At 52.1% G+C, this 13,418-nt stretch overlaps 1 protein-coding gene across 2 annotated transcripts; it reads left to right on the forward strand.

Moving 5' to 3' along the window:
• Positions 1 to 3,982: 3,982 nt before the first annotated feature.
• Positions 3,983 to 9,173, forward strand: SIRT4 (sirtuin 4). 2 transcript variants are annotated; one of them, XR_006680736.1, is made up of 4 exons: positions 3,983 to 5,050; positions 6,854 to 7,148; positions 7,259 to 7,472; positions 8,741 to 9,173. XR_006680736.1 is itself a non-coding variant. In XM_013006444.3 (3 exons), exons 1-3 carry the CDS (start codon positions 4,407 to 4,409, stop codon positions 7,409 to 7,411), a joined length of 1,092 nt encoding a protein of 363 aa, XP_012861898.3. In that variant the 5' UTR covers positions 3,983 to 4,406; the 3' UTR covers positions 7,412 to 8,669. The 2 variants fall into 2 exon arrangements, 1 of the variants encoding a protein (XP_012861898.3); XM_013006444.3 differs by lacking the exon at positions 8,741 to 9,173 and having other exon boundaries at positions 7,259 to 8,669.
• The last annotated feature ends 4,245 nt before the right edge of the window (positions 9,174 to 13,418 follow it).

A 13,418-nucleotide genomic window follows, 5' to 3' on the forward strand; every position in this document is an offset into this window, starting at 1 on the left:
TCATCATTTTCAAAACATTTTCTTTCTACTTGAACCCTTGGTATCAGCTCCTCTTTTTTCCCTCCTTCCCTCCTCCCACCCTTGTGAACCCTTGATAAATTATGATAATGTTCATATCTTACACCGTCTGCTGTCTCCCTTCACCCACGTTTCTGTTGTGTGTTCCCCTGAGGGGGAAGGGGAATGTTTTACCTAGATCATTGCGATCGGTTCCCCCTAGTAACTGCTTTTTGACTCACCCTTGTGTTAAATACGGCAAAACACATCAATTCAAGTTTCAATTTGTACAGTTCAATGGCGTTCAAATACATTAATCCGCATGCACATTGTTTGACTTCTGTCGGTTAAATCTTTTGTTTGTTTAATTGTGGTGCAAACATATTCAACCATGCAACAGTTTCACACACCCACAATCTAGTGACACTGATTAGACTTCACACGTTGGGCTTCAGTTTTCCTGAGATGCGTGAATGCGTTTTCTTCACAAGGCCATTGTAAGAACTCTCTCTCTGTCTCTCTCTCTAGACAGTGTAACAAAAGCTTAGCTTGTTCTAAGATGTTGGGCAGAGGGCCGGGAACTTGATTGTGCCACGGTGAGTGGAAAGCTGGAGGACAGTTAAGTCGAGATCCATTATTTAAAGTTCTGTTTTAAGAGAGAACTAATTCCTAAATCACAGCGGCTTGGATCTACTATTTCGGACTCGGGGTTTTGGTAAGCGGTTACGTGCTCTCTCTCTCTTTGCGAGACGAAGGCGTAACGGTTTAGAGCGAGCAATCCCTCAGCTAACTCAGGTTCAAAGCCTCTGATTTCGGTATCAGGTCGCTCTTAAACTAGAACTTTAAATAATGGAGCTGGACTTAACCCTGGCCAATCCGAGCCTCGCAAGTGCAAACCCGGAGGATTGTGGGACTTGTAGTCTTTCCTAATGGCATCCGTTTCGCGAACTACATTTCCCAAGATGCAACTGTAGTCCGCCAGTCTCGCAGTCCGCTGTGAAGGACCACAAGGTAAGTGTGTGCTGTGCGAGCTGCAGGTTTCCAGAAGTTGTGGAGTCCTTGTAAGAGGTTCGATTTGTCCCGTTTGCCGATTGTTGGGACCTGGAAGAGAACAGGTCGCGCACGTCGTAGTCGCGTGCGTTTTCAGCGGGGTTTGCCTGCCCTTTGGTCTCGGGGAACCGGACACAAGGTTCTTGCTTTGCTGTTCACGTGTGTCGCTGGAATGTCAAGGAGAAAGTGGGAAACTGATCTCAGAGCTGGAAAGCCAGTCATAAAATAACGTCTCCACTTGGAGTGCGTGCCACTAGAGAGGTCCTGCATTGCATCGATCTGTCAATGCCTTGTTTGTGTAGCTATCAAAGCTGACCTGCAAGGGGACAGCGCCTTATACATGTTAGGGGGTGCGGTGCTCAAGGAAAAAAGTGATAAGAGCTGGATTCCAGCATGGCATACCATAAGGGCGATATATAACTTACATCACAAGGTCTCTATGTATTCTCTTTATATTACAAAGTATATGTTATATCTAGTTTCCCTCCAGTACAGAAAGCCTTGGCAGGCCCACCACCGGCCATTGGAAATTCATCGTCAGCTGATGGTGGTAGCGGAGCAGAGCTCCAGTGATGGGTTCTTAGGGAGTCAGAAGACAAGATGGGCTTAGGTTGGTCGGAAATAGTCCAGTGTGCACAAGGGACTTTATTGGTGGAAGCTATTAGAGGATCTCAACCACAATATAATCTTCAAAAGGAAAGATTATTTAGGAAGCACCGAGTATCTGCTAACGGTGATGGAGAATTTGTCAGGGGATACAGGTTTTGGTTAATAAATCTGAGCTTGCCACCGCATATGCAAATAATGTTGAACTGGCAAAGGCTACGTTCCAGACAAGGGGCTTCAAAAAGTTTGTGTGTGTGTGGGGGGGTGATGTTCATGGGAAAATTCCATTTTCTTTTCCTCAACAGTTTTATTGGCACATAATTTACATACCATACAGTTCAGTCGTCCAATCGTATCAAGAAGAATTGCACAATCATTACTACATCAATTTTAGAACAGCCCCCCTCCATGGTTAAATCACCTTTAATCTTTGTTGTGCACTCACAGTCAGTTATAGTGCTCCCTCCCTCTCCCACTCCCCCTTTCATTGTTTGCTCCTGAAATCTTCTTCCCCCTCCCTCTACCCATCACCCACCCCTATTCCCCCTCTAAACCCTTGTTTCAGTATTATCAGTATTATCAGTATGGATCTGCTCTTCCTGTGCTTCACTCACTGGGAAACCCAACAGAACAATCAAAAACAAAATGGAAATAAGGTGCTAAGGATAAAATAATAATAATAATAATATAAATAATGAGTAAGAAAGAAAGGACCCCTCTCGACATTCAAAAAGACAGGGAAGAAATTTCTGTCATGGAACAAGTAAGAGATACTTGCACCCAGAACAAATTCAGGTCAGGTCTACAGGGGGGTCAACTAGCCAAGTATCTAGTTTGATCCCACACAATCAAGATTACAATGTTCTCTGCCTGAAAGTAAGACTGTTCCAGACTCTTGCCTGTGACTAGAGTGGATCTGCCATCGGCTCAGTCTGACCAGATACTATGCAGATAGGTTTGGGGCTCCCACTGCCCTCCATCGCCTGCTACAATTTGGGTGTTCATAATTTTAGCTCAGATACTTTTCCCTTCGCCATATTCAGTTTTTGTAATTGTCATCTTTGGATCACACAAGCTGTGTGCTTCTTCTGTGTGGACTAGTTGACTCCTTGCTTAGAAGGCTGCTTGTTTGAATACAAACCCTTAAGATCCCAGACACTATTCCGATTGATAGCCGGGCACCATCTACTATCTTCAGCACACTTTGCCTTAGCACCCTTATCTTCAGTGATCATTTCATGAAGGTGAGTATGGAGCAGGGCCATGTTATCAGAACTAACTGTTCTTGGGTTGGGGCTCAAGTTCAGCAGGAGCCCAGCCTCCATCTGTTTGTCCATGGGGTTTGCATATCTCAGGTTTACTCTGGCGGTTGTCATATGAAAAATCACAACTCTATCAGACCAACTGCATCAATAGCAGCCATAAGCCAACCAGCAACCAAACAGAACACACACACACACACACACACACACACACACACACACACAAATAAATAAATAGAGAGAGAGAAAGAAAGATAAAACAAACTACTGCAAGCCGGAAAGCAAAATCCATATAAATAAAGAAGGACAGCATTGTCAGTCACCCCCTGGGGAACAAGTCGATTGCGATGTTATCATGATTAATTTTCTCAGTGACCCAGCTCTCCAGACAGCGTCGGTATGAGGAGTCTGTGTGAACACAGTTAAACCTTGAGCTGCACAATTCAATCTCCCATTCGATTGGGCCCTGATGCCAGCGGGGCACCTTCCTGGATCAATTCTTCCAAGTGCAGATCCCTGCTCAACAGATCAGACCCTGTCGTCCTACTGCAAAGTGGGCATCGAGGTACTAAATATCTGGTGATCCTGGGTCCCTTTCCATTGGCCACTCACCGAGCCGGGGTTTCCCCCAAGACCATTCATTATCATTTCATCCCATTTTCCCATGAACATTTTGCAGCCTCCTCCTTTCAGGTTCAGGAATTGGGTTGCTAACCTCAAGGTCAGCAGTTCGAAACCACCAGCCGATCTATGGGAGAAAGATGAGGCTGTCTACTCCCACAAAGGGTTTTATAGTCTTGGAAGTCCGCAGGGGCAGTCCTCCCTGCTCCACAAGGCTGTTGCCATGAGTGGCATGGACTCGATGGCAGTGAGTTTGGGTTTTGCTTGCCTCAGGTTTGTCAGAGGGCCTGGCACTGTGCTGGGGCCCACTGTTACCTGTGAGGGCTGAGGGGTGCCTCGAGCACTTGCTCTTGCTTTTCCCTTGAGGGTGGTGGTGGAGAGGGTGGGCGGGGACAAGTGTATTAGTATCACCCTGGCAAGGGGTCTGTTTTCCTGGATCGATAAACCTGGAGCCCCAGGGTCCAGTGCAAGCTTGTGTGATCAGCTCCTGAATTTCCTCGCATCCTTCGAAAGGTCCTAGTGGATTCATCGAGAAGACCGACTGTCAGCACGCTGTGCTTGTGGGTGGGTGGAAGAAAGGGGGTCACCAGGACCTTTATTTCCATCACCATCAAGAGAAACCCTTGACCCTGTAGCTGCTGCCCCCCAGCTAACGCCTTCATCCACCCCAACCCTGGACAACCACTAGTCTACTAGACCATAGACATTTGCCCTGTCTGTGCATTCCATATAAGTGCAGCCATCCGTGGGCTCCACTTATCCTAATGATTTCAGTATTCATCCACCCCATCGTGGGTAGGAATACTTTTCGCAGCCCGAAGCGATTCCGTTATCTCAACAGGCCACGTTTGTTTATCCATCCATCAGTTAATGCTTGGCTTATATGTAGTTTTTGTTGTTGAAAATATGCACAGCCCTTTGTGGTTTGAAAACCTAGTTTCTCAATTGCGGTTGTTTTTTGTTTTTCTTTTACCAGTCTTACCGACATATACATTTTGTTTTGTTTCTCCTAGAATAAAGATGAGCTTTGGGTGGACTGTCAGGTCAGCGCCAGGTCGCTGGACCACCCTAAGCCCCAGCAGTCGGGGCGCACACGGATCGACTGGGTTATTTGTGCCCTCTAGTCCCCCTGTGGACCCTGAGAAGGTCAAAGAGCTGCAGCGCTTCATCAGCCTTTCCAAGAGGGTCTTGGTGGTGACCGGGGCGGGCATCTCCACGGAGTCGGGCATCCCAGACTACCGGTCCGAGGGCGTGGGGCTGTACGCTCGCACCGACCGCAGGCCCATCCAGCACAAGGACTTCGTGCGGAGTGCGCCCATCCGCCAGCGCTACTGGGCCCGAAACTTCGTGGGCTGGCCGCGCTTCTCCTCCCACCTGCCCAACCCGGCGCACTGGGCGCTGAGCAACTGGGAGCGACTGGGCAAGCTGTACTGGCTGGTGACCCAGAACGTGGATGCCTTGCACACGAAGGCGGGGAGCAGGCGCCTGACCGAGCTCCACGGGTGCATGCACAGGTCGGGCCAGGGCCACGTGGTCTGAGCCAGGGACACCTGTGCCCGTGCAGGGGGCGCCGGGGAGATGCCGGCAGGCCTTTTATTATTTTTTTGTCTTCCCCTCCAAACTTTTGTATTGTGTATGAGGTCTGGGTGTGTTTGGGGTAGGGTGGAGGGGGTTCACATATCAGATCATCCCTTCTGCATTCCACAGCTTAAAACAGCTTGTCGAAGCTCATAGTGGCTTGCCCTGTTACCCCCACCCCCACCCCCTTTATTTTATTTCAATATCCCACTTGTAGTCTGTTCTCTCACCCGAGGAGCTAGCACACCCTCCGTCTACCCCGCGGCCTACTGCTTCCCCGTAGCCAGCAGTCTGTTTCCCTTTTGATATGGAAAGCTGTATCTTGAGTTTTTCCCCCTTTCTTTCAACTAATCGTGGTCTTGAACAATATCGGCCCCTTTGGGTTTGGCCAACTTCACTCAGCGTAACGTGCCCCTCCACATCCATGATGGGGCTTCACATGCCATCATCGTTCCTTAAGGAGGCGACGATTCCATCGTGCGCCTGCACCAGAGTTGATGCATCCATACTGCTACCGTGCTGGGGTGAAGGCCTGAGAGACTGTCCGGACACCCTTCCCAAGTGTCTCACCGAAAGCCCAGGAAGCTGGGTCCTTGGCTGAGGGTCACTGGGGGGCATTCACTCCCCATCACTTAAGCCCTGCTTCCCCGGAGGCAGCTTCCAGGCCGGAGAGTGCCTGAGAGCAAGGCGGGGCCGTGGAGGGAGGCTGGTGTGCTGGTGGGCTGCAGTGGGCTGAAGGGGGGGAGTGGGTCGCTGAGAGCCTACGCTACAAACTGGGAATGAACACGCGCAGGGCAGGATGGTGTTGGTGTTGTGTCTGCCATCCTGGCTAAGCAGAGACCGTTTCTCTGCCTTCACGCCCCCGAGATCCTCCTCAAAGGACCCAGTGGGTTGGTCTGCCAGTGTCTTGGGTGCCTGCTACGTATGTGGGTATCGGTGTGCCCGCTTGGTCGTGGGGAGGGGAGCCCAGATCCTAGCGTCACACGCACATGACCTGCTGGCCTCGGTGGTGTTTTGGGAACACCGCGTGTTGAACAATGAACAACTCGAGTGGACACATGGTTGTGCGGTCCTTGAAGTAAAGGCGAGGCGCCCTAGTGGGTTCAGGGGCTTGGACCTGCCACAGCCGCTCGTGGGGAGAAAGACGGGCTACCTGCTTCTTTGAGATGTACAGCCTTGGAGAGAAACAAAGATGTACGGCCTTGGAGATGCTTTGGGGCAGTTCTGCTCGGTCTCCAGGATCGAATTGTAGGATCACTGTGAGCCAGAGTCGACTTGAAAGGTTAAGATACAGTTCTTTTACCCCAAGCACCTCTTCTCAGCGATGCCGGTGGCCACACCGCTCTGAGCCGCTTGGCCTCTGCCAGGCTCAGGGTAGTGAGTGTCGCAGAGCTCCTGAAGCGGGGAGGGTGTCCACCTTCAACCCCGCTACAAAGCCAGCCTCTTTCCTGCTGCTTGTCTCTGTCCCATGGTCTCTGCCGTCTCTGGGGCTGCTTCTCCACAGAGATCTCAGACGTGCTCCGCGGTGGCTCTTCCCGTTTGCTCCTCCTGCTGCCGGATGACTTGCTGTATACAAGTGGGATTGTAAAACTGACCAGTCCCCTCCGGAGAGTCCTGGGGACCCTATTTGCATATCCCCACCCAGTCATTTGGAAGGGGAAATGGGGAGCTGAGGACAGATGGGTGCGGGTGGGTGTCTGTGGCCATCGGGCGTCCAGTGACTGCTCCTTTGTTTCCAGGGTGCTGTGCCTGGCCTGCGGCGAGCAGACTGCCCGCGGACAGCTACAGGGGCGCATGGCCGAGCTGAACCCCACCTGGAGCGCGGAGGCCCACGGCCTGGCTCCCGACGGCGATGTCTTCCTCACAGAGGGGCAGGTGCAAAGCTTCCAGGTCCCAGCCTGTGCTCGGTGCGGAGGGCTCCTGAAGCCAGATGTCGTCTTCTTCGGGGACACGGTGAACCCGGGCAAGGTTGACTTTGTGCACCAGAGGGTCAGAGAAGCCGATGCCCTCTTGGTGGTGGGATCATCCTTGCAGGTATCTCGTTTGTGGTCAGGGTGGCAACTGACCCTTTGGAGGGTGAGAGGAGCCCTCTGTGGTTTCTATCTTCTGCACCTAGAGCGCTCACCTGGGTTCTCCCTGTGCAGGTATACTCGGGCTATCGGTTCATCCTCACTGCCCAAGAGAAGAAGCTGCCAATCGCCATACTCAACATCGGGCCCACCCGGTCGGACCCGTTGGCGTGTCTGAAACTAGATTCTCGCTGTGGCGAGCTGCTGCCTCTGATCGACCCGCACTGAGCCCAGGCTGATGTTCCTAAGCCAGACACTGGGCCTTCCACTTGAGTGCAACGCAGTAAAGGTAAATGCCTCCTCAGCCACCAGACTCCAGCTGAGAGTCGCAGCCGCAGACAAAATACAGAAGGCTGTAGGATCCTCCACGCTACCACAAAGGTTGGGGGTTTGAGGCCACCCAGAGGTGCCTTGGAAGAAAGGTTTGGGAATCCTTCCCCCCCAAAGGCAACCATTCAAGATGCTATGGTGCCTCGATGAACAACTGCCTCCTTCGCCAGGGCACCAGAAGACCAGTGTTGGGGTACAGGGGTACCCCAACGGGCCCTCAGGAGTGACTTTGCGATTGTGGGAACTATTAAATACAGGCAGACAGACAATGGGGCACAGGGGCTCCTCGCCCCATGTCAGGATTGAGGGTAAATGTATAGAATGGGGCTCACAGATCCTTGATAAGGCATGCACACCCTATAGCTAACATGTAGGCAGTCAGTGGGTGATATCTTAAGTGGGTAACAATAAACAGACAATGAGGCGAGTCGGCGTCTTGAACTAGTGCTAGTTGACTCTGAACAACCCCCCCCCCCCCCAAGCCAGGGGTAGTAATCTCTGCTCAGTATCAGCAAGAGACATCAAGCTAGCTTGCTGAACCTGCTTGCTCTTATCTACAGGTAACGGTCAGGCATGGTGAAGTAGCCAGACACAGAAATGATGTGTCTATGATGGAGAGCTATTGTGGGGGGTTGGGGTGGGGGGCACGTTATTCTGCCTGGAGAACGTCCATTTGAAAACATTTCTATCTCGGGACCATGGAAATCTTTCTCAAAATAGGGCTAATTTTCCGTGCCCCTGGTTGCGAGTGTATTAATATGGTCAAATGCTTTCTACCAAGTCCTCAGTTTACCACAGACCAGTTTACCCCTGGTGGCCATTATCGAATCTTTTGAACAAAGATTCACTAGAAGAATCCTGATCAAAAGGGGGTGGAGGAACAGAACAGAGGTGAAAAAGTTTCACCGAATCTAGTAAAGAAGGTCAGCCGAACTAGCTATGTGACATAAATTGACAGTAGCAATCAGTCGATGGGAACCCCGAGGGGCAGTAAGTTCATATGTTAATGAGGGAGGAACAGGACTCGGAATAGCAGGGGGAAACTGTTCCCCCATTCCAAGTTTGTAACCAGTGACAGATGGTTATGTGTGGACAGTCGACTTGGTCTGTTTGGCTATGTCTGTTCTAACCAAATAAAATAATTAAAATAGATAAAGGAAACCCCATGGAGCGGCATTCTACACGCTTGGGGCTATGTTGGCATGAATGCATTTCATTTCTTCTCAGAGCCCTAAGGAGTCATCCCTTCCTCCTGACTCGCTGACTGTGCCCTCCAGAGGGCAGCACGCCCACACCTGCCCACACCTCTGCCGTCCCAGCTCTGGACCGGGCGACTGTCCGGCCACGAGTTCAGAAAGGTCTGCCAGGATTTGCCCCTGAAGACGTTTTCGAGAGGGGCAGCTGCTCCAGATGGAAAAACCTGCCTCCACTTCCGTTTCTCTCCAGGGGCAGAAGACCAGGCCAGGGAACGTGAGGGCGAGCGTGGCCTCTGGTGTGTCCACGCAGGGCGCCCACTCAATGGGGAGACACAATGGAACGAATCAGCTTCCCATCCCAAGGGGTGAAGTGTGTGTCGCGAGTCTTTCTTTTCAAGGAGCCCCATGACAAGATGGCAATTTTTAGTCACGCCAGAATAAAGGAAATCTCTGTTTGAACAGCAGAATGGGTGGGTGGGCTGCCTCTTTAGGGTTGCCTTTTGTCCGAGAGCCAAAAGGAAAGGGGCTTCAGGACACTGTTCTCCAAGGATGCATCTCTGGGTTCCACTGCCAGAATGAGACACCCGTCTTGAACCCCCACCTCTGAGCGGAAGTGCCGAGTTCCCGGCAGGCTCTGGGGTTCATCTGTGTCTGCAGAGGGAAGCGACAAGGGGGGTGGGAGAGTGGCTCCAATCTGCCAGACTCACTGCGGCCCAGGAAAGGCTTGGCAGGATCACAAAGTGAGGCGCATGAGAGGAAGCCCGGGCCCCTATTCTGGGAGCCTTTTGTCCAAAATGAGGGCAGGCCGGGAGGGATGTGTTCATTCTGCACCTGTCTAGGAAGCCAGTTGAGGCGACCTGAGATCCCGAGAAGACAAGGAGGTCCTTTCACGGCAGGTTTGCTAATTCATTCGGAACAGGTGGTGGATGATGGAGAGCCTCATTCCAGCACGTTGTTTGCAAAAGGTTGTAAGGGGCCCTGAAGCAGGTTGATTGTTCCCTTACCTACAGGCAGGAAACAGGAAGCCCTGGGTCCTTTGAGTCTCTACCAGTGTCATCCAGAGTCAGTGACTGGTGGAAGCAGACAGCCTTCTTTTTCTCCCTCAGGGCAGCTGGGGAGGATGGGGTGGGGGTGGGGTGGGGGGTGTTGCAGACCTGGCTGCTCAGCCCACAGTGCCACCAGGGCTCCTTACAATGAACAGGAAGCACTTAAAACCCATCTCCTAAGGAAGGGAGAAGGTAAAGGGTGGTCCCTCCTCACCATGGAGTCTCACTGAGTCAGACAATGGGATGACGTCCTGAAGACAGCACCACTCAGATGGACCATGAGATGCCCGGCTGAGCACAGGGGGCCACTGTCTACCCTTTACCGGATGATGTCATTCTCCTGGGAAGTCCACGCTCGGCTGAGCCACAGGGACCCAAAGGAGAGTAGTGGTTGCTGAGGGCTGTGGAGGGAGGTGATGGAGCTCGGGGCAGGGAGACAGGCCCAGGCACACTATTTCTTTTTGGGGGTCATGAAAATGTTTGAAAATGGACTTTGGGGGTGTTTGCCCAACTCCGAGTCTGGTGAAAAGCCCGATATTGTACACTTTGAAGGGGACCTTTTCTAGTCTGTGAATTGTCTCTCAACTGAGCAGTTTCTAACAAACCAACAGTGACATACAGGGTTTTGAGGTCCTGGGGCTACAAGCACACAGCTTCGTGCCCTCGTGTCCAGAGTAAGCCACCCAACATCAAAGTCAATTTTTTAACTTCCTGGGCTGTGGGCTTGTGGAAGCCTTCCTTCTGAGGACCCTGCGGGCAGGCTGGAACCCACCCTCTCCATTACCATCCAGCGCTCACTGCACACAGCAAAGAGTGCTGGGGAGGCCACCCCGATCCTCTCCAAACCAGCAGGAGAACCAGGGGTGCAGACTTCATTCGGGTTACTTGGCTTGCAGGGCACTGTGGGCCATTGGTCTGCAGGACAGGAGGGCAGAGATTCCGCCTGCGATCCAAGGACAGGGGGGCAGTCACAGCGGCCAAGGAGACCTGCGACGGTCGGAATGTGGCGGTGGGAGCTGGACAGGGGCCTGGACAGGCTCTTCAGCGCCTTCACACAGGCACAGAGCAGGCAGCCGAGTCTTGAAGGCCTTGGGCGTGTTTGATCTGTTCTTTATTTCCTCCCCAAGGGAAATTCCCTTTAAAAAAAAAAAAAAAAGAACAATCCACAGAGAATTTGGCACTTTGTGACTTTCTCCTTGCTTTGACATCTTTCAACCACCGTGGCACTTCCTCGCCCCTTCTCAGCCTGGTCTCCCGGAGAATCACGCATCCTCTGGGGGGTTCTGTCAGCTCACACTGTGCACTAGATCTGTGGTTCCAATGGCATAGGCCCGGCCTGCTGCGTGACACCAAGGCGTGCCGTGGTCACTCTGCCCTGCGGCTCCACCACCGCAGAGCTGTAAATAGTCAGACAGGCAGCAGGTCCTGTCCCTCCGCGGCACCCGCTCTGTTTCGCTGGGGCCAACGATCCCATAGAGCGCAGATGGCATTTATGATTACGAAGTGAGCAGGTTTCAACTCTGGAGAGAAATGCTCCAGATACAGCTCTTCAATCAGGACAGTTCCTGTGCTGCCGTGCCCGCAGGCTGGATTCTCTGGCCCTCAGCCTCTTGGCCTGGCCTCTGCCCTGCTGGGGCAATAGGGCAAAGCTCTTTTAGGGCTACCAAGACATGCCCAAAGGGCACCCCGCTCTTCTGTAAACCTCATCCCAAAAGCACTCAGCTCCAGCGCCCACAATTCGGTGTCCCAGGGTCACCCTGCTACACGAGCCAAGCTTCTTGCCCCAAAGCACTCGTTTAATTTGCTCTGTGGGCTGGACAATCCACTGTTCGGACTCTGGTTCTGTGCCACCACTCCTCAGGCATCTCCTGGATCAAGGAGGTTCACTGAGCAGGAACCTTGGGATCCAAAGGACGGGCTCTACCCTGGGCTCTTTTATGTGGACAGTGGAGAGAGCTCCACTTCTTGTTTCTGAGACAGCTTATACCCGTGGTATGGCGATCACACCTCACCCTGTTAACTCCCTCCCAACAGTCCTATAACCCAATCCTATAACCCAATCTGTATTCCCGCACCAGGCATCCTCCACCCTGCACCCATCCAGCAAACAAAGGTGCATGGGTGGGAGTAACAAAGGCTCAGGGGAGCTGAGCCCTCCTGATGAAGTCACTACATTTCAGCTATATCACCCTTGAAACTTCCCTCCCACAGATGCATACTCCTTGGTGGGTGCTGTCATGAACTACCTCTCCTTTTTCAAAAATGGCACGGGTGGGTGGGAGTCCAATAGCATTTCCTGAAGCCATCTGGTAGATCCTAAGCACTGATGTGAACCTTTTATAGAGGACGCACCAGCTCGTGTAAGAATTTACTCCCCAAGAGATGTGTGGGGAGTCCTGAGGGTTGCTCTGTGTTGAATGCTGATGTTTTTCTGAAAGGATCCAAGGAATGGCCCTCCCCACTCCTCAGCGGGCTCCAGAATGACCAGGGCAGGGGGCTGTCAGAGCCACAGCCTGGGTGAGGGGGTCGGCCAGCTCCGAGGGGCAGCAGAGGCTGCCACCAGATTTCCCATCTGTCGTCCTTGGTGACATTCAAGAGGGCACGGGGAGGCCCATTTTTATGTCAAAAAAAACCCCATGAATTCAAGAAAAAGCAACAGTAACTCACAGAGCCAGGCGTTTGGGGGATCTGTTACCTTTGGGGGGAAGTCTCAGCTTGAAATTATTCTCAGTTCAGCTTGTTTTTCGTTTTTGTTTTTTCTCCCCAATGTACTGGAAAAGGGCTAGAGCACAGAACTGAAACTCAGGGTACAGACACGGCTGGGATTCCACTCCCTGCCTTGCCACTTGCTAGTTCCCGGAGCTCAGGCAGGGGGTTTTCCCTCACCTGTCACCTTCATTCTCCTGCTCGGTACATGGGGACAAGAGGCGCTATCGCACCTGGTTGTGACGATGGTTAAACAAGATGAGGTGTGTGTGCGAAGCCCGTACAGCTCCTAGCAGGGTAAATGAAGGTCAGTGTGAGGATGTGGGAGGAGGGGGGAGAGTGAGCGGGGAAACTGTACCACACAGGGTAGGTACAACATATGTACAACGGCACAGAGACAAGGCCTGGTCTTTGTGATAGGTAGGTTTATTGTGCCCACCTGGCCAATAGGAACATGTGGGATTCATAAGATTGTATTTTGATCAGAGGGCAGAGAGATAAATGGCTCGGCAAGCCCCACTTGTGTCTCTAGCTCTCTGGTGATCAGACCAGCATGCGGGTGCTTTAGGTCAATGGTTCTCAACCTTCCTAATGCCGCAGCCCTTTCATACAGTTCCTCGTGTTGTGGTGAACCCCCAACCATAAAATTATTTTCATGGCTACTGTACTTGTGCTACTGTTTTGAATTGGGCAACCTCTGTGAAAGGGTCTTTTGACCCCCAAAAGGGTCGCGACCCACAGGTTGAGAAACACTGCCTTAGCTAGTGCTTTACCTTAACTTGCAAGCTACACTACCCATGGGACACCCAACCCGTGGATCATGTCCCTAAAGCTTGAGGTTGCTTGGAGACCTGCTTCACCACGCTGCTGGTGTGTACATCACTTCAGTTGGGGACTGTCGGATCCTCTCCTCTGGCTGACTGTTGGTGACCTGCCCTGCTGTTTGTTGCCTCTGGC

This window comes from Echinops telfairi, unplaced genomic scaffold, assembly GCF_000313985.2.
Source record: "Echinops telfairi isolate 266 unplaced genomic scaffold, ASM31398v2 ScPeMD7_7412;HRSCAF=8450, whole genome shotgun sequence".
NCBI classification, from domain to species: Eukaryota; Metazoa; Chordata; class Mammalia; order Afrosoricida; family Tenrecidae; genus Echinops; species Echinops telfairi.